This window comes from Monodelphis domestica, chromosome 3 (genome assembly GCF_027887165.1).
Source record: "Monodelphis domestica isolate mMonDom1 chromosome 3, mMonDom1.pri, whole genome shotgun sequence".
Classification (NCBI taxonomy): domain Eukaryota; kingdom Metazoa; phylum Chordata; class Mammalia; order Didelphimorphia; family Didelphidae; genus Monodelphis; species Monodelphis domestica.
Genome location: NC_077229.1, coordinates 63,736,166 through 63,757,683, shown reverse-complemented (window position 1 = coordinate 63,757,683; position 21,518 = coordinate 63,736,166). Strand labels below are relative to the sequence as shown.

General features: G+C 39.0%; 1 protein-coding gene across 1 annotated transcript in view; it reads left to right on the top strand.

Annotated features, from left to right (window-relative positions):
• Positions 1-7,619: 7,619 nt before the first annotated feature.
• Positions 7,620-21,518, top strand: part of LOC103102488 (ceramide synthase 4-like) — a 56,536-nt gene continuing 42,637 nt past the window's right edge. The window contains exons 1-3 of the mRNA XM_056822063.1: positions 7,620-7,704; positions 13,080-13,217; positions 16,936-17,109. Coding sequence (XP_056678041.1) covers positions 16,937-17,109 — 173 coding nt within the window. The 5' untranslated portion in view covers positions 7,620-7,704; positions 13,080-13,217; position 16,936. The remainder of the gene's footprint in view (positions 7,705-13,079; positions 13,218-16,935; positions 17,110-21,518) is intronic.

Sequence of the window (21,518 nt, the reverse complement as noted above, 5' to 3'; positions counted from 1 at the left end):
TTGGAAGAACTAAGATAAATAAAAACTGAACTTATTTCTATCTACAGTTAAATATGGGCCACTAAGAACATACACTGTTAAATGCAGCCCCAATTCACCAAGGCAGGAGCAAAATTTACCATAAAAGTAAAAGGTTTTATTTTCACTACATATATGTACTTGGTCACAAAGGACAGTTATCTTATGGGGCTCCTGGTAGGTTATCTTCATAATGATATAGAGGATTGCAGGTCACAGAAATCAATATTTTTTCCACAACAGTTTAATCCATATATTTCAATTCTAATCAAGACAATAAATATAATCATATGATGAAGTGTTTATGCACAATGTTTTTGAAAAGTCAGATCTATCGGGGCTAATTAAAACTCCTAACAATGAAAATAAACTAGAACAAGTTCTAGGGAGTAAACTTCATCTCCCATGGGACATCTAAAATGAATTAATGAATTAGCTTTTCACAATAATCTACAATTTTGCACAGCTTCAAGAGTATGTCAATAGGTTGCTTTTAGAGAGAGAGCCCCTGGGAAGTACCAACTTCTCTATAGTTCTTAATCTTCTATTCCCTGGAATTGTTTCTCCTTGGGTCATTTCTTTCATATCATTAGTTAAAGGCAGGAGTTCTTAACTATATATTTTGTTTCGTGGATCCCTTTGGTAATCTAGTGAGTCTATAGAGCCTTTCTCCAAATAAAGTTTTTAAATGCATAAAACAAAAATATAGGATAAACAAGGAAAAAAATTTTTTAATTAAAAAAAAGATTATATCACTAGGAGGACAACTGGGTGGCTTAGGGGATTGAGAGTCAAACCCAGAGACTGGAGGTTGTAGGCTCAAATATGGCCTCAGATACTTCCTAGCTGTGTGACCCTGGGCAATTCACTTAACCCCCATTGCCTAGCCCTTACCGCTGTTCTGCCTTGGAACTGTTAGATTTAAAATAGTTTTGAGCATTAAATAGTTGTAGATAAGAGAGTGGGAGCCATAAAATGTGATAATTAAAATGTTTGGGAGCAAGGGAAATATATAACAATTATGACCGCTGAAATATGTTTTCTACTGTGTCTTGGTTCTATATAAATATAAGATGGTCGCCAGGGAATATATTCCCAATTTATGAATATGCCCAAGCCAACTGGGTTTTATAGAGAAATTTAATTTATAATACACTGATTAATCAATAGAAAAAGAGAGAAAGTAAGAAAGGAATAAGAATGAAGGGCCTCAAGCCAATAAGGCCTAGATCTCAGTCCTAAGAGATAAATCAGTCAGTTGGTTTTATCACTCACCCAAGATCTCTCTAGGTAAGGCCTTTCATGCCAACCTCAGGCTCCACTTTCAAGAGAGCCTCCTTTCAAGAAATGTTTTCAGAGAATTCTCCTCCTCACTCCTCCTGAGTTCTCCTTCCACAGCCTCCTTCAAGACCTCTCCAGGAGCTCTCCCTCCAGGACCTCTCTCCTCTCAGACCTCCTTCAGAGCATCCACCCCTCCTCCCTCAGTCCTCAGACCTCGCTATCTTTAAGCAAAAATCTAAGTTCCCTCCCTTCAGTTCTCACATCTACCAATCACTGTCGATGTCTCCCCTGTGCCAATGGTGGCTCTAGCTTAACCCAGGACCGCCCAAAGGTCTGGCCCCTTTGCACATGTCTGTTGAAGGTCATATTCTCAAATAATTAAATCTTGATCTTTGCTGCAGCCCTTCCTAAATCCTGTTACTCTGAGTAGGGTGGAGATTGTAGTTTCCAAGACCTGGTTCTGTCATTCCAAGTATCTCCATTGTATCAATTCTAAAATCAATCATGACTCAAAGAACTTCCTGTTCTATGCTTAAGCATAGGTCAAAGCCCTTTCCATTGTTTAGCAAAAGGTTTCTGTCCTAAAGTAGTCTTAAGTAGGGAGGAGAAGGATCTTCCCATGCCAAGGAGTTTCATATTCCAATAGATTTCTTACTATCAGTAGGAGATTTTTTCAAGTATGAAAATTCTCAATGGGGAAATTTCCAACATTCATAAGTCTAAGAAATTTTAAGGTTTACAGAACCAATACACATTGTACTGATTCTAAGATGGAAGGTAAGGGTTTTAAAAAAAGCATATAAGTAATGGGGAAGAAATAACTATATTTTAGGCTGAAATAAGGAGAAAAAAACAGGAGAAGAAAACAATTTAATACATAGCCTCTACACAGAATGACATTATTCTATTAATTATTTGTATAATACGTATTGCAAAATGGTTTCAAAATCTAGAAGACCTAGAGTCAAGTCCTACCTTTGACACATCCTAGCTTGTGGAAATCACAGGTTGAGTAAATCATTTAGCCTTTTAGAGCTCTAGGTCAAGGATGTCAAACTCAAATGTAAATGCCGGCCATTAAATCATACATAAAGCTCCTTGCAGGCTGCATGCTTAGTTTTTAAAAGGTAACTATAGGGGGCAGCTGGGTAGCTGAGTGGATTGAGAGCCAGGCCTAGAGATGGGAGGTCCTAGGTTCAAATCTGGCCTCAAACACTTCCCAGCTGTGTGACCCTGAGTGAGTCACTTGACTCCCATTGCCTAGCCCTTACCACTCTTCTGCCTTGGAACCAATACATATTGTACTGATTCTAAGATGGAAGGTAAGGGTTTAAAAAAAAAAGCATATCATTAATGGGGAAGAAAATAACTATATTTTAGGCTGAAATAAGGAGAAAAAAAAAACAGGAGAAGAAAACAATTTAATACATAGCCTCTACACAGAATGACATTATTCTATTAATCATTTGTATAATACGTATTGCAAAATGGTTTCAAAATCTAGAAGACCTAGAGTCAAGTCCTACCTTTGACACATCCTAGCTTGTGGAAATCACAGGTTGAGTAAATCATTTAGCCTTTTAGAGCTCTAGGTCAAGGATGTCAAACTCAAATGTAAATGCCGGCCATTAAATCATACATGAAGCTCCTAGCAGGCTGCATGCTTAGTTTTTAAAAGGTGGCAGCTTTTAATAGGGGGCAGCTGGGTAGCTGAGTGGATTGAAAGCCAGGCCTAGAGATGGGAGGTCCTAGGTTCAAATCTGGCCTCAGACACTTCCCAGCTGTGTGACCCTGGGCAAGTCACTTGACCCCCATTGCCTAGCCCTTACCACTCCTCTGCCTTGCAGCCAATGCACAGTATTGACTCCAAGACAGAAGTTAAAAAAAAAGGTAACTATATCTGTGTTTTATTATATTTTTAATTATCTTGTTAAATATTTCTCAATTATGCTTTAATCTGGTTTGAGCCATACTACCTGGGCAATTGGCCCACATGTTTGACACCTCTGTTCTAGAGAGTTCTTTAAATTGCTGGGGAGACTATAAGTTGGGGTGGGGTGAATAAGGGAGGGGCCCCAAATGCACTGGTGCAGACTCCTCTCTCATACAGGAGTTCTCTATGCCAGTAAAATCCCAGGTTCAATCCCTATTCCTATCCTTCCTATTGATTATAAGAGCTTTCATTCTGTTGAGAAGACAAATACACACTGCTATTTCGCAATAAAATAACTTTCCCTGGAATGAAAAAAATATAGAGACAATGCCATATTGTCCAGTGTTAATAAAATGGAGGTTCATAATTTATTTTTAATTAAGTGTTAATGAATATGCAATATTTAATTAATAAACATTTCCCCAACAATCCCTTGCTTCTATGACTCAGGTAATTTATCTGATAAGCTCTGAAAACACATTTATGTATATGTATGTATGTATGTATGTATGTATATAGACACACATATGTATATAATATTTATTATGTTATTCTCAGATTTCTGGATTGGTGAATTCATCTACTTACCAAAATTTATTGGTAACCAAAATCATTATTCATGATGATGTCATGATTATTTTCAGACATGTGCAGAGCAGTAAAAATTCTGAGGCGCCCAATTTGTGCAAATGCCCAGCTGAGGCAGAACTAGTCACTGTCTGACTTGTTTCAGTTCTTATGCTATAAACAAATGTCCTCTTCCCTATCTATTTAGTGCCACTTTTGTATTTTTGTGGGGGGTGATTTTGCTATTTAAAATGGCTTCCAAGTGGAGTCCTGAAATGCTATCTAGTGTGCTAAGAACAGGAAGGCTGTGATATGGCTTATGGAAAAAAATACAGACATTTAATGAGCTTCATTCAGGCATGAGTGATAGTGGTGTTGGCCTTTAATTCAAAGTGAATGAATCAGCTATATGGTGCATCCAGAAAAAGTGTTTGCAGTTAATGTGATCCCTATGCTGCCTTTGTAGCATGTGCTGATATATTCTGTAACTGCTTCTGGTCTACTAACCTTGTAGTGAGAAGTTTTTTTGATCAACTGGTGTGCCATTCATTGTTAAAAAAGAACCATATACTCAAAACAAGGCCGGTCCCTATTTCTACTGGCTGTTTTCAAGAAGCAGGAATTAAGTCCTTGTGTAGGAAAGACACCTCAGATCTTTATATCCCCAACGAAGCCATTTGGATTTTGAGAACATGGCCCTGCTATTATTCCTGTTTCTTTCATGTGTATTCCTCCTTCCTTTTATTTAAAGAAAATTGGAGATGGCTATGAAATTGTGAGAAGAGTGAATCAAACTTTCTTCATCTATCAATCAGCAACTTTTTAATTCATCAAAAACTTAAGCAAAACTACTTAACACTAAGTAAGAGAATGCTCAAGTCACTTGTTAAAGTGGGTGACAACTCCAGAGGCCACTGCCCTGCTCCTGAGCAGTGATAGGCAAATTGAAAGACTGTGATTGGTTCCTGTAAAGTGGGAAAAGGACAGGAAATGATGTGGGAAAAGGAATATTAAAAGTCCTGAACTTCCAGTCCTTTGAGCTTCTCCTTCAGACTTCTTTGGGACTTCTCCTTCTGGGCTTCTCCTTTGAACTTCTCCTTTGTAGTCAATCTTTGGACTTGGTGTTGGTGAGCTGGACTGAAGGAGACTCTTTCCCTGGATCCTACGCAGCCTGCTAGGTGAATAGCTGGCCTTCCTTTCCTGGCTTCCAGAGAGATTGGTTCTAGATAGGCTTTCCTTTCCTGGAGGAGGCTGCATTGCTGGAACCCTTGCTGAAGACACCCCAGAGACTCCTGGCTTAAGAGACAACCATGAATCCACGTGGGGTCAAGGCATGTGGGGAAACCCCTGCAGGACTGAGCCTCAGTTCACCAGAGAAGGGCTGGTAGACTTGTTAAAATCTGTCTCTTTAGCTACATTTTTCCACTTTCATTCTTTCTACTGTTACAAGGGAATCACTTTAAAAGACTGATATATATTAATTTAAGGTCGCCAAGGAATTCAGCTATGTAATTCCTAAATGAAAAACTCAAGTCAGCAGTCAACCTTTTATGGAGTTTAATTACAATAGGAGGAAGAAAGGAATTAGAGATAGAGAGAGAGAAAAAGGGAGAGAAGGGAATAGGGCTTAAATACCCCTTCTGTTTAGGCTGGGCCAAAAGGCCCAAGCCCTTAGATAGCTGGGGCAAAGAAAAGAGATCAGTCCCTATTACTCATGTGACCAAAATGGAGAAACAGTCTCAGAGGGCCCCACCTTCAGCTTCCTTCAGAGCCAGCTTCCCAGAGCACACCGCCACTACTTCCACAAACTCCTCAACCCCAAGCCCTTCAGACCCTCCTATCTTTAAGGAAACCATCCAAGTTGCCTCCCCTCAGTTCTCACATCTACCAATCACTGTCCATCCATTTCCCTGTGCCAATGGAGGTTCTAGCTTAACCCAGGACCTCCCAGAGGCTTTGCACATGTCTGTTGAAGGTCATATTTTCAAATGATTAAATCGTTGCTCCTTTGCTACAGCCCTTTCTAAATCCTGTTAACCTGAGTAGGGTAGAGATTGGAATAATTAAATTTTGATCTAGGCTGCAGCCCTTACTCAAATCCTGTTAGGACTGAATAGGGTGGAGATTGATTCCAAGTATCTCCATTGTATCAATTCTAAAATCAATCATGACTCAAAGAAATTCCTGTTCTATGCTTAAGCATAGGTCAAAGTCATTTCCATTGTTCAGCAAAAGGTTTCTGTCCTAAAGTAATCTGAAGAAGGGAAGAGAAGGAACCTCCCATGCCAATGGGGTTCCCATTCCAATAGACTATCAGTAAGAAATTTTCCAAGTATGAAATATCCCAATGGTGAAATTTCCAACCTTTATAAGTCTAAGGAATTTTGAGGTTTACACTACCTCTTTGTAAATAAAAACTGATGAAAGTCATTTTGACTTACACTATAATAGTTTTACATCAGTGACCACAATATTACCTTAGAACTTTCATATTAGCATAAAAACCTAAATTTTATACTCTTACAATTATAAAGACAAGGAAAGAATTGTGGGAAAATTTAAAAACAATCTCACTTTCTATAGTGTTTTACCTTTCACAAAGCACAACAGGTAGAGAGTTAGGGAATCCCAGTGTGATTATCCCCAAATACCCATCTCTGACATGTGCTATATTCTTCCTACCACCCCTTTCCCCCAATGGAAAGAAGGTTCCTTGACGAAAGGGGAGAGAAGGAGTTGGGGAGCAGAATGTATAAAGAGAGAAAGTGAAACAGTGCCAGAGGAGGTCTGGGTATCCTGGTTTCTAAGTGGTTCCCTTTGTAAGGGAAAGGGGAGGACTGTGAACAGCAGCTGGAGACAGATAGGGGCTGTGAGTGAAGAATATGAACATAGATTGCTTTGGGAAAGTTAAGTGGCTAAGAGAGCACACTAAAATAGATGTCTGGAAGTATCCTCAGAGGCCCTGGATGACCAAAGAAGATGTGTCAAGAAGTTACAAGGATACCTCCTTCAGCTATTATGAAACAAGAATTAGGCAGGGCCCATGTCAGAAAGTCAGGAAATAATGAGAGTCCATGAAATTCTTGCCCAACTCTCAGTGCCCCAACTTTTGACCTTGGCTTGCCTCTTCCACCTTCCTTTTAAATCCCTTCTGAAGTACCTATTTCTGAGACTGCCTCTGTTTAACCTCTTGACTGAGTTCTCCTCTAAGATGTCCACCCAAACTTACTTGAGGAATTCTTGGCACACTCTCCTATAAGATGTCAGAGGTCAGCCCCCTCAGCCCTACAATTCCCAGAATGAGGCCCTAACATACCACCCCTAGAAGGATCCTTGCACTGCCTCCCACTTTTCTAGGTTTCCTCTGACCTCCAGAGCCTTGTCCCATTGGTCCATGCCTTGCTCCTCCATCATCTTCCCAGATCCTATAGTTCTGGAATCTTCAGGACCTTCCAGGGTCCCCTATGGGCCTCCATTCACTCTCATGTTACATTACATTCTCATCTCTATTCTGTCTATATATTGTTTGCACATAGTGATGGGCATCTCCCTGTCCCCCATTAAACTAGATCTCTTTGCAGGCAGGAACTATTTTTTACTTTCTTTGAATCCCTGGACTTTCTTTAAATCTTTGGACAGTGGCTGGCCCATAATAACAGCTTATCGCAGGACTGACTGACTTTCATCCCAAGTTGCTCCTCCTCTGTCTTTTTATCTCATGCCCAAGCTCTGCCCTAAAGTCCTCCTCTTTCTTCTGGGCCCAGATCTGGCAGTGAAGCAATTGCTTGGTGATTTATAGGCTTGCTGCTGGAATGGGAAATTATCTGCCTCAGCATCAGACCTTTGCACCACCTGAACCAGACAAGCCTAGTGAAGCCTCTGTTCCAACATCTATCTGTGTAAAGGTAAGTGGTCCCCCTCTTACATGCACCGCCCCTCCCCAACTTGGCAGGTGTTCCTTTGCCCAGACGATTCTTATGCAGATTAGGGGAATGGACAGTTAGAGCCTGTAAAGGTCCCCTCAGTCAGCAATAATATTCCCACTAACCTAAGTGAGGAATTCGGGTAATATGACCCCAACTGAACTCATCTTTTCCCCCCAAACCATTCCATTTCCAAACTTCTCTATCACTGTTTAAGGTGCCACCCACTTCTCAGTCACCCAGGCTCAAGCACCATCCTTACCTCCCCATTCTCCCTCACAACTCATATTCAAGTACTCCTCAAATCTTGCCATTTCTACGTCTAGATTATGCCCCCCTCTCTCCTTTAAAGCTGAAATGAGCCTGGTGTAGACACATCACCTCGTGCCTAGACTATTTTATTGGCCTTCTTGTTGGGCTTTTTGTCTCAAGACTTTCTCCACTCGCCTTTATCCCCACTTCATTTGTCAAATTGATCTTCCTAAAGCCCAGATCTGATCATGTCACACATTTCTCTTTTACTCTATTCTATAAACTCCACTGACTCCCTATCACTTTCAGGATCAAGTAGAAAATCTGCTTAGCTTCATCACCTTTCCCCACGCCACCTTTCCAGTCTTTTTTTCTTTTTCTCTTCTTTCTTTAAAACATTTTCCCATGGTTCCATGATTCATGATTTCCTCCCCCTTCCCTCCCCCTCCCAGGTCTGACAAGCAATTCCACTGGGTTATACAAGTATCAGTGTTCAAAACCTGTTTCCATGTTATTTATATTTGCAAAAGAGAGATCTTTTACCAACTAAACTTAATCATATCCTGATCAAACAGTGTGGTCAATCATGTGTTTTTCTTCTGCATTTCTGTTCCCACAGTTCTTTCTCTGGATGTAGATAGCGTTCTTTCTCATAAGTTCCTCTTGATTATCCTGGGTCATTGCATTGCTGCTAGTAGAAAATCTATTACATTCGATTGTGCCACAGCGTATCCGTCTCTGTGTACAATATTCTCCTGCTTCTGCTCCTTTCACTCTGCATCAATTCTTGGAGGTCTTTCCAGTTCACAATAATATTCCATCACTAACATATCCCACAATTTATTCAGCCATTCCCCAATTGATGGACACCCCCCTCATTTTCCAATTTTTTGCCACCACAAAGAGCATGGCTAAAAATATTTTTGTACAAGTCTTTTTCCTTATTATCTCTTTGGGGTACAAACCCAGCAGTGGTATGATTGGGTCAAAGGGCAGACAGTCTTTTAAAGTCCTTTGGGCATAGTTCCAAATTGCCCTCCAGAATGGTTGGATCAATTCACAACTCTGCCAGCAGTGTATTAGTGTTCCAATTTCACCATAACCTCTCCAACATTTATTGCTTTCCTTTGCTGCCATATTGGCTATTCTGATGGGTATAAGGTGATACCTCAGATTGTTTCAATTTGTGTTTCTCTAATCAGGAGGGATGTAGAACCCTTTTTCATGTGCTTATTGAGAGTTTTAATTTCATCCTGTGAAAACTGCCTATTCATGTCCCTTGACCATTTGTTGATTGGGGAATGGCATGATTTTTTTGTAAATTTGACCAAGTTCCTTATATATTTGGGAAATTGAACTTTTGTCAGAGAGTTTTGTTATAAAATTGTTCTCCCAGTTTGTTTCATTGGTTTCCAATTTGGGTTGCATTGGTTTTGTTTGAAGAAAAACGTTTTTAACTTAATATAATCAAAGTCATTCATTTTACATTTTGCAATGTTCTCTATCTCTTCCTTGGTCTTAAATTCCTTCCTTTCCCACATATCTTACAGGTATACTATTCTATGTTCATCTGATTTATTTATTATTTCACTCTTTATTTTTAAGTCATGTATCCATTTTAAATTTATCTTGGTATAGGGTATCAGATGTTAATCTAAACCTCATCTTTCCCCATACTGTTTTCTAATTTTCCCGAGCAGTTTTTGTCAAATAGTGAGTTATTGTCTGAAAAGCTAGGATCTTTGGGTTTATCCAACACTAGCTTGCTGAGGTCATTTATCCCTAGTCTATTCCATTGATCCACCCAGTCTCTTAGCCAGTACCATATTGTTTTGATGACCACAGCTTGAGAGTACAGTTTAAGATCTGGTACTGCTAGGCCCCCATCCTTCACATATTTTTTTCATTATTTACCTTGATATTCTTGATCTCTTGTTCTTCCACGTGAAGTTTGTTATAATTTTTTCTAATTCTAAAACAAAAAGGTTTTTGGTCGTTTGATAGGTATGGCACTGAATAAGTAGATTAATTTGGGTAGAATTGTCATTTCTATTATGTTTGCTCATCCTACCTATGAGTAATTAATGTTTTTCCAATTATTTAAATCTTATTTTAATTATGTGAAAAGTGTTTTATAGGTCTGTTCATATAATTCCAGTGTTTGTCTTAGCAGATAGATTCCTAAATATTTTATATTGTCTAGGGTGAATAATTAAATATAGTTGATTGTCATAAACTGTTGTGATTAAAATAATGGAAGACATAAATTGTGGCAGATAATAGAGTGGATTGCTTAAATTGGGACCCCAGAAAATAGGTTTTCACTACAGTGTCTTGTTTTAAATCAAATATAAGGTGGTCGCCAGGGAAATATTCCCAATTATTAAAATATACCCAAGTCAACTGGGTTTTATAGAGATTTTAATTCATACAATGAGGACTTAAAGAGAGAAAGAGAGAAAAAAGGAAATAATGAGAAAAGGGCTATACCAGCCTAGGACGGCATGAGCCAGCAGCCTAGGAGGAGAAGGATCAGTCAGTCTTTTACCACTCACCACAGGATCTGTCCAAGCAAGGATTCAGAGGGACAGAGTCTCCTCAGAGGGAGTTCCAGCCAGAGTCAGCCTCCCTCAGACTGTCTTCAAGAGACTGTCTCAAGAGACTGTTTCTTGCTCTCAGATTTTCATCTCCCTATAAAGGGAATTTTCTCCTATGTCACCTTCCCTAAGTTCTCCCATCTACCAATCACAGTAGACGTTTTTCAAAGGACAGACCATTCTTAGTTCAGACCTAAGAAGACTAATCTTTTGATTAAAGTCACACCTGAAAAACCTCTTTGTCTTTTGCAAGGTCACAAGTTGCCTGACTTTTATAGGTACTTAGCACCCTTTTGTATTAGTCCTAAAAAGAGGCACAGCTTAAGAACTTTTTGTCTTACTATAAGTATGGGTTTAAGTACTTTTCATTGTTCAGCAAAGAGTTTACAACTTTATCTTCCCCAAAGGCATGCCTAAGTATGCTGAAGTAGAGTTCTCACATTCCTGATCAAGTACCTTCACTGCCCAAATGGGGAATGGTCTTAACCAAATCTTATGAAGTAGGGTCTGAGAATTTTTAAGGTTCACAAGATAAAGTTTCTCATTCTAACTCTTGCTGCTGAATTTTGTTGGAAATATATAGAAATGCTCATGATTTATGTGGGCTTATCTTGTACCCAGCGACTTTGCTAAAGTTGTTCGTTATTTCAACTAGCCTTTTAGTTGATTTTCTAGGATTCTTTAAGTAGACCATCATATCATCTGAAAAGAGTGATAGTTTAGTTTCCTCATTGTCTATTTTAATCCCTTCAATTTCTTTTTCTTCTCTAATTGCTACTGGTAGCATTTCCAGTACAATATTCAATAATCGAGGTAATAATGGGCATCCTTGCTTCACCCATTACCTTATTGGAAAGGCTTATAACTTGTCCCCATTGCAGATGATACTTGCTGATGATTTTAAATATATACTGTATTATTTTGAGAATGGCCCCGCTCTTCCTATACTTTCTAGTGTTTTCAAGAGGAATGAATGTTATATTTTGTCAAAGGCTTTTTCTGCATCTATTGAGATAATCAGGTGATTTCTGTTGGTTTGATTATTGATATGGTCAATTATGTGGATGGTTTTCCTAATACTAAACAATCCTTGCATTCCTGGTATAAATCCCACCTGGACATAGTGGATAATCCTTGTGATAACTTGCTATAGTTCTTCTGCTAGTATTTTATTTAAGATTTTTGCATCTATGTTCATTAAGGTGATTGGTCTGTAGTTTTCGTTCTCTGTTTTTGGTCTGCCTGGCTTTGGAATTAATAAAACATTTGTGTCATAAAAAGAATTTGGTAAGATTTCTTCTTTTCTTATTATGTCAAATAGTTTGTATAGGATTGGGATTCGTTGTTCTTTGAATATTTGATAGAATTCACTTGTGAGTTCATCTGGCCATGGGGATTTTTTTTTAGGAAGTCCCTTGATGGTTTGTTCACTTTCTTTTTCTGAGATGGGATTATTTAAATATTCTATTTCCTCTTTTGTTAGTCTAGGCAACTTATATTTTTGTAAATTTTCACCCATTTTACCTAGATTGTCATATTTATTTCCATATAATTGAGCAAAATAGTTCTTAATAATTACTTTAATTTCCTCTTCATTAGCGGTGAGATCACCCTTTTTATCTTTGATATTGCTAATTTGATTCTCTTCTTTTTTTTTAAATTAGATTAACCAGTACTTTATTTTATTTTTTTCAAAATACCAGATCCTAGTCTTATTTATTAGTTCAATCATTGTTTTACTTTCAGTTTTATTAATTTCTCCTTTAATTTTTAGGATTTCCAATTTAGTTTTTATCTGAAGATTTTTAATTTGTTCTTTTTCTAATTTTTTAAGTTTCAAACCCAATTCATTGATTTCCTCCCTCTCAATTTTGTTGCTATAGATACTCAGAGTTATAAATTTCCCCCTGAGTACTGCTTTGGCTATATACCATAGGTTTTGATATGATGTCTCCTCATTGTCATTCTGTTTAATGAAGTCCATAACTTTTTCTATGATTTCTTTTTTGGCCCACTAGTTTTGAAGAATTAGATTATTTAGTTTCCAATTAATTTTAAATTTGCCTTTCTTTGCAATATTTCTATTCCCTAGTATATGGTTGATCTTTGCATATGTACCATGTACTGCTGAGAAGAAAGTATATTCCTTTTTATTGCTATTCAGTTTTCTCCAGATATCTCTTAACTCTAATTTTTCTAGCATTTCATTCACTTTCCTTACATCTTTCTTATTTATTGTTTGGTTTGATTCATCTGTTTCTGAAAGGGGAAGATTGAGATTCCCCACTAATATGATTTTACTATCTATTTCCTCTTTTAACTCCTTTAATTTTTCCTTTAGAAATCTAGATGCCATGCATAAATGTTTAGTAATGATATTATTTCATTTTTTATAGTACCCTTTGATAAAATGTAATTTCCTTCCTTGTTGCTTTTAATCCGAGTAATTTCTACTTTAGCTTTTTCTGGTATCATGATTGCTACTTGTGCTTTTTTTTTTTCCTTTAGTTGACACATAATAAATTCTGGTCCAGCCTTTTACCTTGAATCTGTGTGTATCATGCTGCCTCAACTGTGTTTCTTGTAAACAACATATAGAAGGATTCTGGTTTTTAATCCATTCTGCTATCTGCTTCCATTTAACAGGTGAGTTCATCCCATTCATATTCAGCATTATGATTATTAACTCCATTGTTGTATTATATTGTCCTCCATCATATTATTCCCTTTAAATCGTGCTCTATTTCCTTTCTCTCTGTTCCCTCCTCACCAATATTTTGCTTTTTGTCACTCCCCTCACTTCTTCCAATTACCTCCTGTGAACCTTAAAAATTCCCAGACCCTACTTCATAAGATTGAATTAAGACCATTCCCCATTTGGGCAATGAACTCTACTTAGATCAGGAATGTGAGAACTCTACTTCACCTACTTAAGTCTGCCCTAGGGGAAGATAAAGTTGTAAACTCTTTTCTGAACAATGGAAAGTACTTAAACCCATACTTATAATAAGGCAAAAAAAGTTCTTAAGATAAGTACCTATAAAGGCCAAGCAACTTATGAATTTACAAGGAACAAAGAGCTGAGAAATGTACTCAGAGCTTTCCTGGTGTGAATTACTCAAAAATTTACACCTTCTTAGGTATGGACTAAGAATGGTCTGTCCTTTGAAAAACGTCTACTGTGATTGGTAGATGGAAGAACTTGGGGGAGGTGACATAGGAGAAAATTCCCTATATAAGGAGATGACAGGCTCTTAAGAAAACAGTCTCTAAGGAGGCTGTTGAGAAGAAGAGTCTCTAAGGAGGCTCTGAAGAGAGTCTGAAGGCTGGCTGAACTGGTGTCTGAATCCTTGCTTGAACAGATCTTGTGGTGAGTGATTAAGGACTGACTGATCTCTCTCTTAAGACTCAGGTCTAGGCCATGTTGGCTTAAGGCCCTTCATACTTATTCCTTTTTTATTCTTTCTCTCTTTTTCTTTAATTCCTCATTTGTATTAATTAAAATCTCTATAAAACCCAGCTGACTTGGGTATATTTGAATAATTGGGAATATTTCCCTGGCGAACACCTTATAGTTGATTTTAAAACAAGACACTGTAGTGAAAACATATTTTCTGTGGTTATAATTTACTCATCCACTCTTTTATCTACTATAATTTAAGTCTTCCACTATTTTAATCACTACAGTTTATGACCTCAACTATTTTATTTATAACACTCCCCTATTAAACTGGCTGCTCCTTGAAATTAGAGACTGTCATTTGTCTTTCTTCATATTCCCATTGCTTAGCACAGTGCCTGGCACATGATAAAGGTTTAATAAATACTTGGTGACTTGGCTTCTAGGAGACTACGACCATTCTTACTGTCCTCTCTGCTCTAATCTTGTGGCAGTCCTGTGTTATCATTTCTCTCTCTCTCTCTCTCTCTCTCTCTCTCTCTCTCTCTCTCTCTCTCTCTCTCTCTCTCATACTCACATACTCTCTCTCACACACATACTCCTTATACTCCTTTCTCCATCACACAAACAAGGTCAGAGCAAGGTCAGGTAGTCTATATCACAAATGCATCTCTAAATTGAATGTCAAAAATAGACATTCCTGATCCATACATCTCTGTCACCCTTGTGTCAAAACCCTAAAGGGAAGAGACATATTCATGGGCAGTATTAAGCAAACCTAAAGCAGGTTTTGAATCTAGGGGTCTGAGCACTACATCAGATGCCCTCAAGGAACAGTGTCACACTCTTGGCTGGTAAGATTTCCCATAGTCAGTTGCAGGTACATTTAATGCCCCAGTAATATCCAAATCACATCCCTGCTTCCTCACTATGTCATCCTATTCCACCCCAGGAAGGAAGTACATGGAAGCCCTAGTACATGGTTGATCTTTGCATATATACCATGTACTGCTGAGAAGAAGGTATATTCCTTTTTATTCCTATTCAGTTTTCTCCAGATATCTCTTAACTCTAATTTTTCTAGCATTTCATTCACCCCAGGAAGACCCCAGGCAGGTGAGATTTTTCGTGTATTGGCCAAGGAAGCCAAGTTGTGCTCTGGCAGGAATTATTTTTGCCTAGTTCAATAAATCCCAAGACAGTGCTCCCCAGTTCCTAGTGATTCCTCCCAGGAGAACCAGGTGAAATATCTGCTCCTAAGAAAAGCTGAAGACTGAATGAGAGAGAGAGAAATGCACATTACTGAAAATATAGCAGACTCTTCTAAATGGTTGTTGATTGTTAATGAGATAATTGTTAACTGAGGCAGCCAAGTGGTGAAGTAGATAGAACAGTGATGGCAAACCTTTTAGAAACTTTTAGGGACAACATGCTGTGCTCTGACCCCCCAACCACTGAATTCTGTGCCCCACCCCTCCAGAGACCCAGAGCTGCCCTTCCCCTTCCCCTTACCCCAGACAAGGGAGGGAGAAAAGGAGAGGAGTTGACTGAGAGCTTTGATCAGGGGATGGAGTAAGCAAAAAGGGGCAAGGGGGAAGGGAGCAGCTCCATCAGAGTCCCTCTGCCTTTCTAGTAACTAACTGCTAGGGTGGTGAATGCCCACAGAGAGGTTTCTATGTGCCTTCTTTGGCATATGTGCCTGTAGGAGGGAAAATTATGAGACTGGCCTAAAATTAATAATTTTATTCAATCAAAAGTAGTAGGAGGAAAAGGTGGAAAAATAGGATAGAGATATATAGCTTACTTGCCTTGCTGCTCCATTTAGTTTGCTATTCTGCTGGCACTCCTAGCCATTCTTACAGGGAAGTCTAGCCAGCAACAAAACCAGAAAAGAGCAAAATCCACCCTTGCCTCAGTTTATCAAGCCTTTTCTCCACCCACTAACTCTCACACATCACAGGAGTCAACTGTCGCTATTTTGCCCTGGTCATCCAGGGTGGCACAGCAGGGGACATCTTGCCCTTGTCTCATGATCCCTTGACTCTACTGTTGCCTTTTTTTCAGCTGCCATTCTATCCTTGTGACCCAATCCCCTCAATGTTGTCCTTTACACAATCCTTGCCTCCAGATCAAGTTCAGGCTGACACCAGGTATGCAGGTAGTTGACAGTTGATGTCACTCAGGTGACCCCAGAAGAGGAGTTGATAAATTTCTTTCACACTTGTCATAGGTTTTCCATCATGGTGATAGATTGTCAGTTCTGGAAGAGCTATCCAACCCTCACCTGAAACTGGAATCCCCTCCTATAACAAGGGAGGCACTCAGCTTCAGACTGAATACTTTGGTGTCAGGAAATCTGACTACTCATGTGGTTTCTTCTAACTCTTGCCAGTCTTCCAGATCTTCCAGTTCTGACACTAAGGGTCCTTGACATTCTAGGTTCTTAGGGTCCTCCCAGATCTTACATTACTTATTCTAAGGCAACTCCCTTCTGTTCTCCTGTTCTGGAAGCTGACTTCCTCACCTCATGCCACCTCCCTGTCCATGCTGCCACAGCAGACTGCTCTGGCCTGGGCTAGGCTAGTGCTGGACAAAAATCTGAGACACCTGGGTCCCATACCAAGGAAGATTCAGGCAGTAGCCAATGTGTTTGAGGAGTACCACCCAGCCAATGCCCTCCTTATTGACTTTTTGGACAGAAATCAAGTTGACCTGGGCTCTTGTCTTAGTACTGCTATTGACTGTCCATAGGAGCTCAGGCAACTCCTTTAAGGTTGCACATCTGAAAAACAAAGAGATGGGATTTCCTGAAAGTCCCTTGCAACTTAGCATTCTCTGCTTCTAAAATTGGTTGTTCATGTAAACTGACTTTCTGTTAATGAGACTTTTTAACCAGATAATTTTGCTGTACCCTCAATCTCTTAAAATACTTTCCATAAAATCCTTGACCTTTTGCCACCCCAGGATGCTGTCCAACTTGTACCACTGGTTCTGGAAGGATGAGTTCTGGCTTCCTGCTGGATACACATGGACTGACATAGAGGATGCCAATGGGGTCACATACCCTCATCCCAAAGACCTCCTGGCAACCATTCCCTTGGCATTCATCTTAGTGATCGTCCGATATAGCTTTGAGACGTGAGTCAACCATGTGCTTCTCTGTTTCTCCTTTCTGTCTTTCTCCTTTTCAAAGTTTCAGTTTTATTGATGCTTTTTGTTTTTACCCAGGTGATGATTCATCATATTGTACCACTTCTTCCAATACCCCATAGCTTGAACCTTCCCTTACACACATACACACAAACACCCACCCACACACTCACACACACACACACACACACACACACACACACACACACACACACACACACACACACACCCCAAACCAACAAATGCAGGGGCTATGTCTAAGAGCAAATGTAATTAATATCTTGCAACCATAACCACCATCCCTCCATCCCAGCCGCCCCCACTTCTCTAAGGAGGGTAGAAACAGGTCCTGGCTTATCTCTTCCCAGAGTTATTGGTCATTATCATTATATAGCATTTAGGTTCTTGCTAGTGTTCTTATTTTTTTTAACCCTTACCTTCCATCTTATAACTGATACTAAGTATAAGTTCTAAGGCAGAAGAGTGGTAAGGGCTAGGCAACTGAGGTTCTAGTACTTACCCTGGGTCACACAGCTAGGAAGTATCAGAGACCACATTTGAACTCAGGACCTCCCATCTCTAGGCCTGGCTCTCTATCCACTGAGATACTTACAAGTCCTTAGTGTTCTTTTCACTAAGAATCACCTCCTGATTCTTCTTCCTTCCATCTATATCAGTTTATAGGAATCTTCCCAGGTTGCTGGGAATTTTGAATTCCTCACCTTTATTATTACTTAGAGTATAATAATACAATATCAATCAAACAACAAGAATTCATTACACACCTACCGTCTGCTTTGTTGCTGTGGCCTAACAATTATCAGACTTTTCCATGTTGCTTACGACCAAAACCAGCCATCGGTGTTGTCTCCCCCATTAGAAATTATATGAATATAAACTTCCGGTCAAGATGGCGGCTTAGAGAAAGCTAAAGTTCAGATCTCCGGAAACCCTTCCCGACCAATCTCAAACTATAAGCTCCTAAGGCGCCGAAGTTCAAAAAGATCAACAGCATAGACCCTGGGAATCCTCCTCCTGGATCTGGACCTGGATCAAAAGGTACGGCCCCCCTTAAGAGCCAGAATCCGAGATCACTCGGACCTAAGGGGTAGGAGTGCAGAGTCCAAGGCTCCGGGAAGCCGCGACCCCTCCCCCCTCAGAGAGCAGGTTCGTTTGAAACAATAGCAACCCTCAGGGAGGGCAAGACAGCCTCACCAGCTAGATCCTGCTATCCAAGTCTCAGTGAAAGTCACTGCCCTCAGAACTCCGGGAAGCCGCAGCCCATCCCCCCTGCAGAGAACAGGGTCCTCTGAAACAACAGCAACCCTCAGGGCCGACAAGACAGCCTCACGGCCAGCTATTCTGAAGGCAACTTCCGGAAAGCAAACTGACCCAGTCAAGTTGAGGGGGCACCTTAGCAGCAGGGAAACAGACAGAGCAGGGGGAGAGTGTGGCTCCCTGGTCCAACCCTTCCATTCCAGTTCCAGTGAAAGTCATTGCCTTAAGGCATACTCAGTTTAACCCAGGGAAAGCTCATAGAACGGACAATCTGCCCAGGAATAAACCCTCTGAACACCAGACAGAGATAAGAAAAGCTAATCCTCCCCATTCAGAGATGGCAAACTCCACAGAAGCCCCAAAATCCCAAGAAAAATAAGGAGAAAGGGGTGACTTTGGACACATTCTATGGAGCCAAAATACAAAATACAGAGCAGATAGAAGATGATATACAAGAAAATGCTCCAAAACCTTCCAAAGGAAATGGAAACTCTCCACAAACCCATGAAGAATTTGAATCAGAAATGACCAAAAAGATGGAAGCTTTTTGGGAGGAAAAGTGGGAAATAATGCAAAAGAAATTAACGCATCTACAAAACCGGTGTGACCAAACTGAAAAGGAAAACCAGGCTTTAAAGGCCAGAATCAGGCAACTGGAAGACAACGATCGTGTAAAAGAGCAAGAATTAATAAAGCAAAGCCAAAATACCAAGAAATTAGAAGAGAACATAAAATATCTCACCGACAAGGTGACAGATCTGGAAAATAGAGGGAGAAGAGATAATTTAAGAATAATTGGACTTCCAGAAAAGCCAGAAATAAACACCAAACTCGACATCGTGATACAAGATATAATCAAAGAAAATTGCCCAGAGATTCTAGAACAAGGGGGTAATACAGCCACTGACAGAGCTCACAGAACACCTTCTACACTAAACCCCCAAAAGACAACTCCCAGGAATGAAATTGCCAAATTCCAAAGCTCTCAAACAAAAGAAAAAATCCTACAGGAAGCCAGAAAAAGACAATTAAGATATAAAGGAATGCCAATCAGGGTCACACCAGACCTTGCAAGTTCTACTCTGAATGATCATAAGGCATGGAACATGATCTTCAGAAAGGCAAGAGAGCTGGGTCTCCAACCAAGAATCAGCTATCCAGCAAAACTGACTATATACTTCCAAGGGAAAGTATGGGCATTCAACAAAATAGAAGATTTCCAACTTTTTGCAAAGAAAAGATCAGAACTCTGTGGAAAGTTTGATCCCAAAAACCTGTAAAGATTAAAATTTAGGGGAGATGGGGAGACTGAGGCAGGTAGAAATTAGTTTCTCTCTGCAAGGAGTATTATATTTTTTAGAGGTTTATTAAAGGCTAAAGATTAAAGAATATACAAGTAAGAAACATGTGCCTAGGCCAGAGGCCTAGACAAAATAACCTCACATCACGCAAGAGACGAGCCTGCTCCAAAACAGAAGTCCAAAAAGAGCCAAGAGCCTCTCAAAAGCCTTTGAATCAGCTTAAATACCTTCTCGATCTCGGCCCAGGTGAGATTACAAGACATTCTGGGGAAGTGGAGCAAAGGCTCATGGGGATTGTAGTCCTGTATTCAAGTCTATTTTTTACATTCCCCCTTTGATCGTTTGCAAAAAAATTAATTTTTTTTCAAAGGATCATGAAAACATAATCAATTTAAAGATTACAATAATTTGAGGATAAGAGAAAGAAAAGAATAAAACCAATAATTACTGGACGCATTGACAGAAAGCCAGTTAGGGGGCAGTCCCCTTTGGCATGAAAGTATGCATGCAAATAAATGTTCAATAACCACACCCAAAGTTCATTTTTGTGCAGTTCGTGGTCTGGAGGCTTCTTCATGATGACTTCTCCAACAATTCAGTTTCTGAATTCAGGGAAGTAGCATCTTCTTTACCTAAAATTCTTCTCAAAAAGAATTTAAACTTTGCAATTTAAATAATGATATTTTTACATTCCCCCCGTTAAGAGGGTGATTGGAAAAAAAAAAAGGATCACTTAGGGATATATGGCTGAGGTATGAGGTATATGAATCAACTGGCAAGAGATATTAAAAGGATATCAGAAAATCCAAAAAAAGAAAGATTTCTGGATGAAAATATAGACTATCAAAGTCTTATGTGTAAAATTCAAAAGGTTAAAGAAAATCTTAATGCTGGTGACATGTGCTTCAAGTATAAAAAGGAGAGAAAAAATAATAAAAAAAACTGAAAAAGTATATTGCACATGCAAGAAAAATATAATAATAAAAGAGCTTTAAAAAATTCAAAAATATAGCTTATAACCATTGACACTCTGTGTCAGTTAAGAAAATATAAAATACAAGGCTTTCTCACCAAAAAATGAGACCCATTTCCTCTTTGTATCTGGCCATGATCACTGTGAGTAGAAGGCAAATGAATTGAACAAGGTTAACAATTTTTCATCTTTAAAAATACAGTAGTACAAATATGTAGATATCAAAATCCCCAAAATTCTCAATAGCCCAATTAATTACAATAGCAAACAAACACACTTTCATATTTCACATAAGTTGCTGTATGACATTTTTAAAACCTATGAATTGATGGACATTTGTCACAATTTTTACAAACATAGCAATCCTTCAACCTTGGTATTTAAACATATTTTTTAAAACAAAGTAAAACTCATCTTGGGTTTAGAACATAATCATGAAATCTAGATATCATTCTGGTAGAAGTAAAATAGTGAGCTGAAGAGCATAAATGAAGGGATGCTCCTTTTTCTTGGAGGCTTATAGGGATACAAATGCCCTGAGATTAACTGCCCAACTTCCATTCACATGTGGGAAGGTTGGGGTTTATAAAATGTATTTCACTTCAGCTAATGGGCCTTACCTTGTGGTAGGGGCAGGCAAAAATAACCAGATTGTTAAAAAAAAATTCCAAAAATCATATTTAAAAAACCCTTAAAATCAAATCATTTGAGGTATTTAGCACATTAAAATTCCAAAGGTTGTTAATACAATTATAACCAGTTCTGAAGTCCATCTATCCTCAGCAAAATAGAAAAAAGCTGTTTTTTCATATATGGGCTTATTCACAATAATATTTGTTCAACAC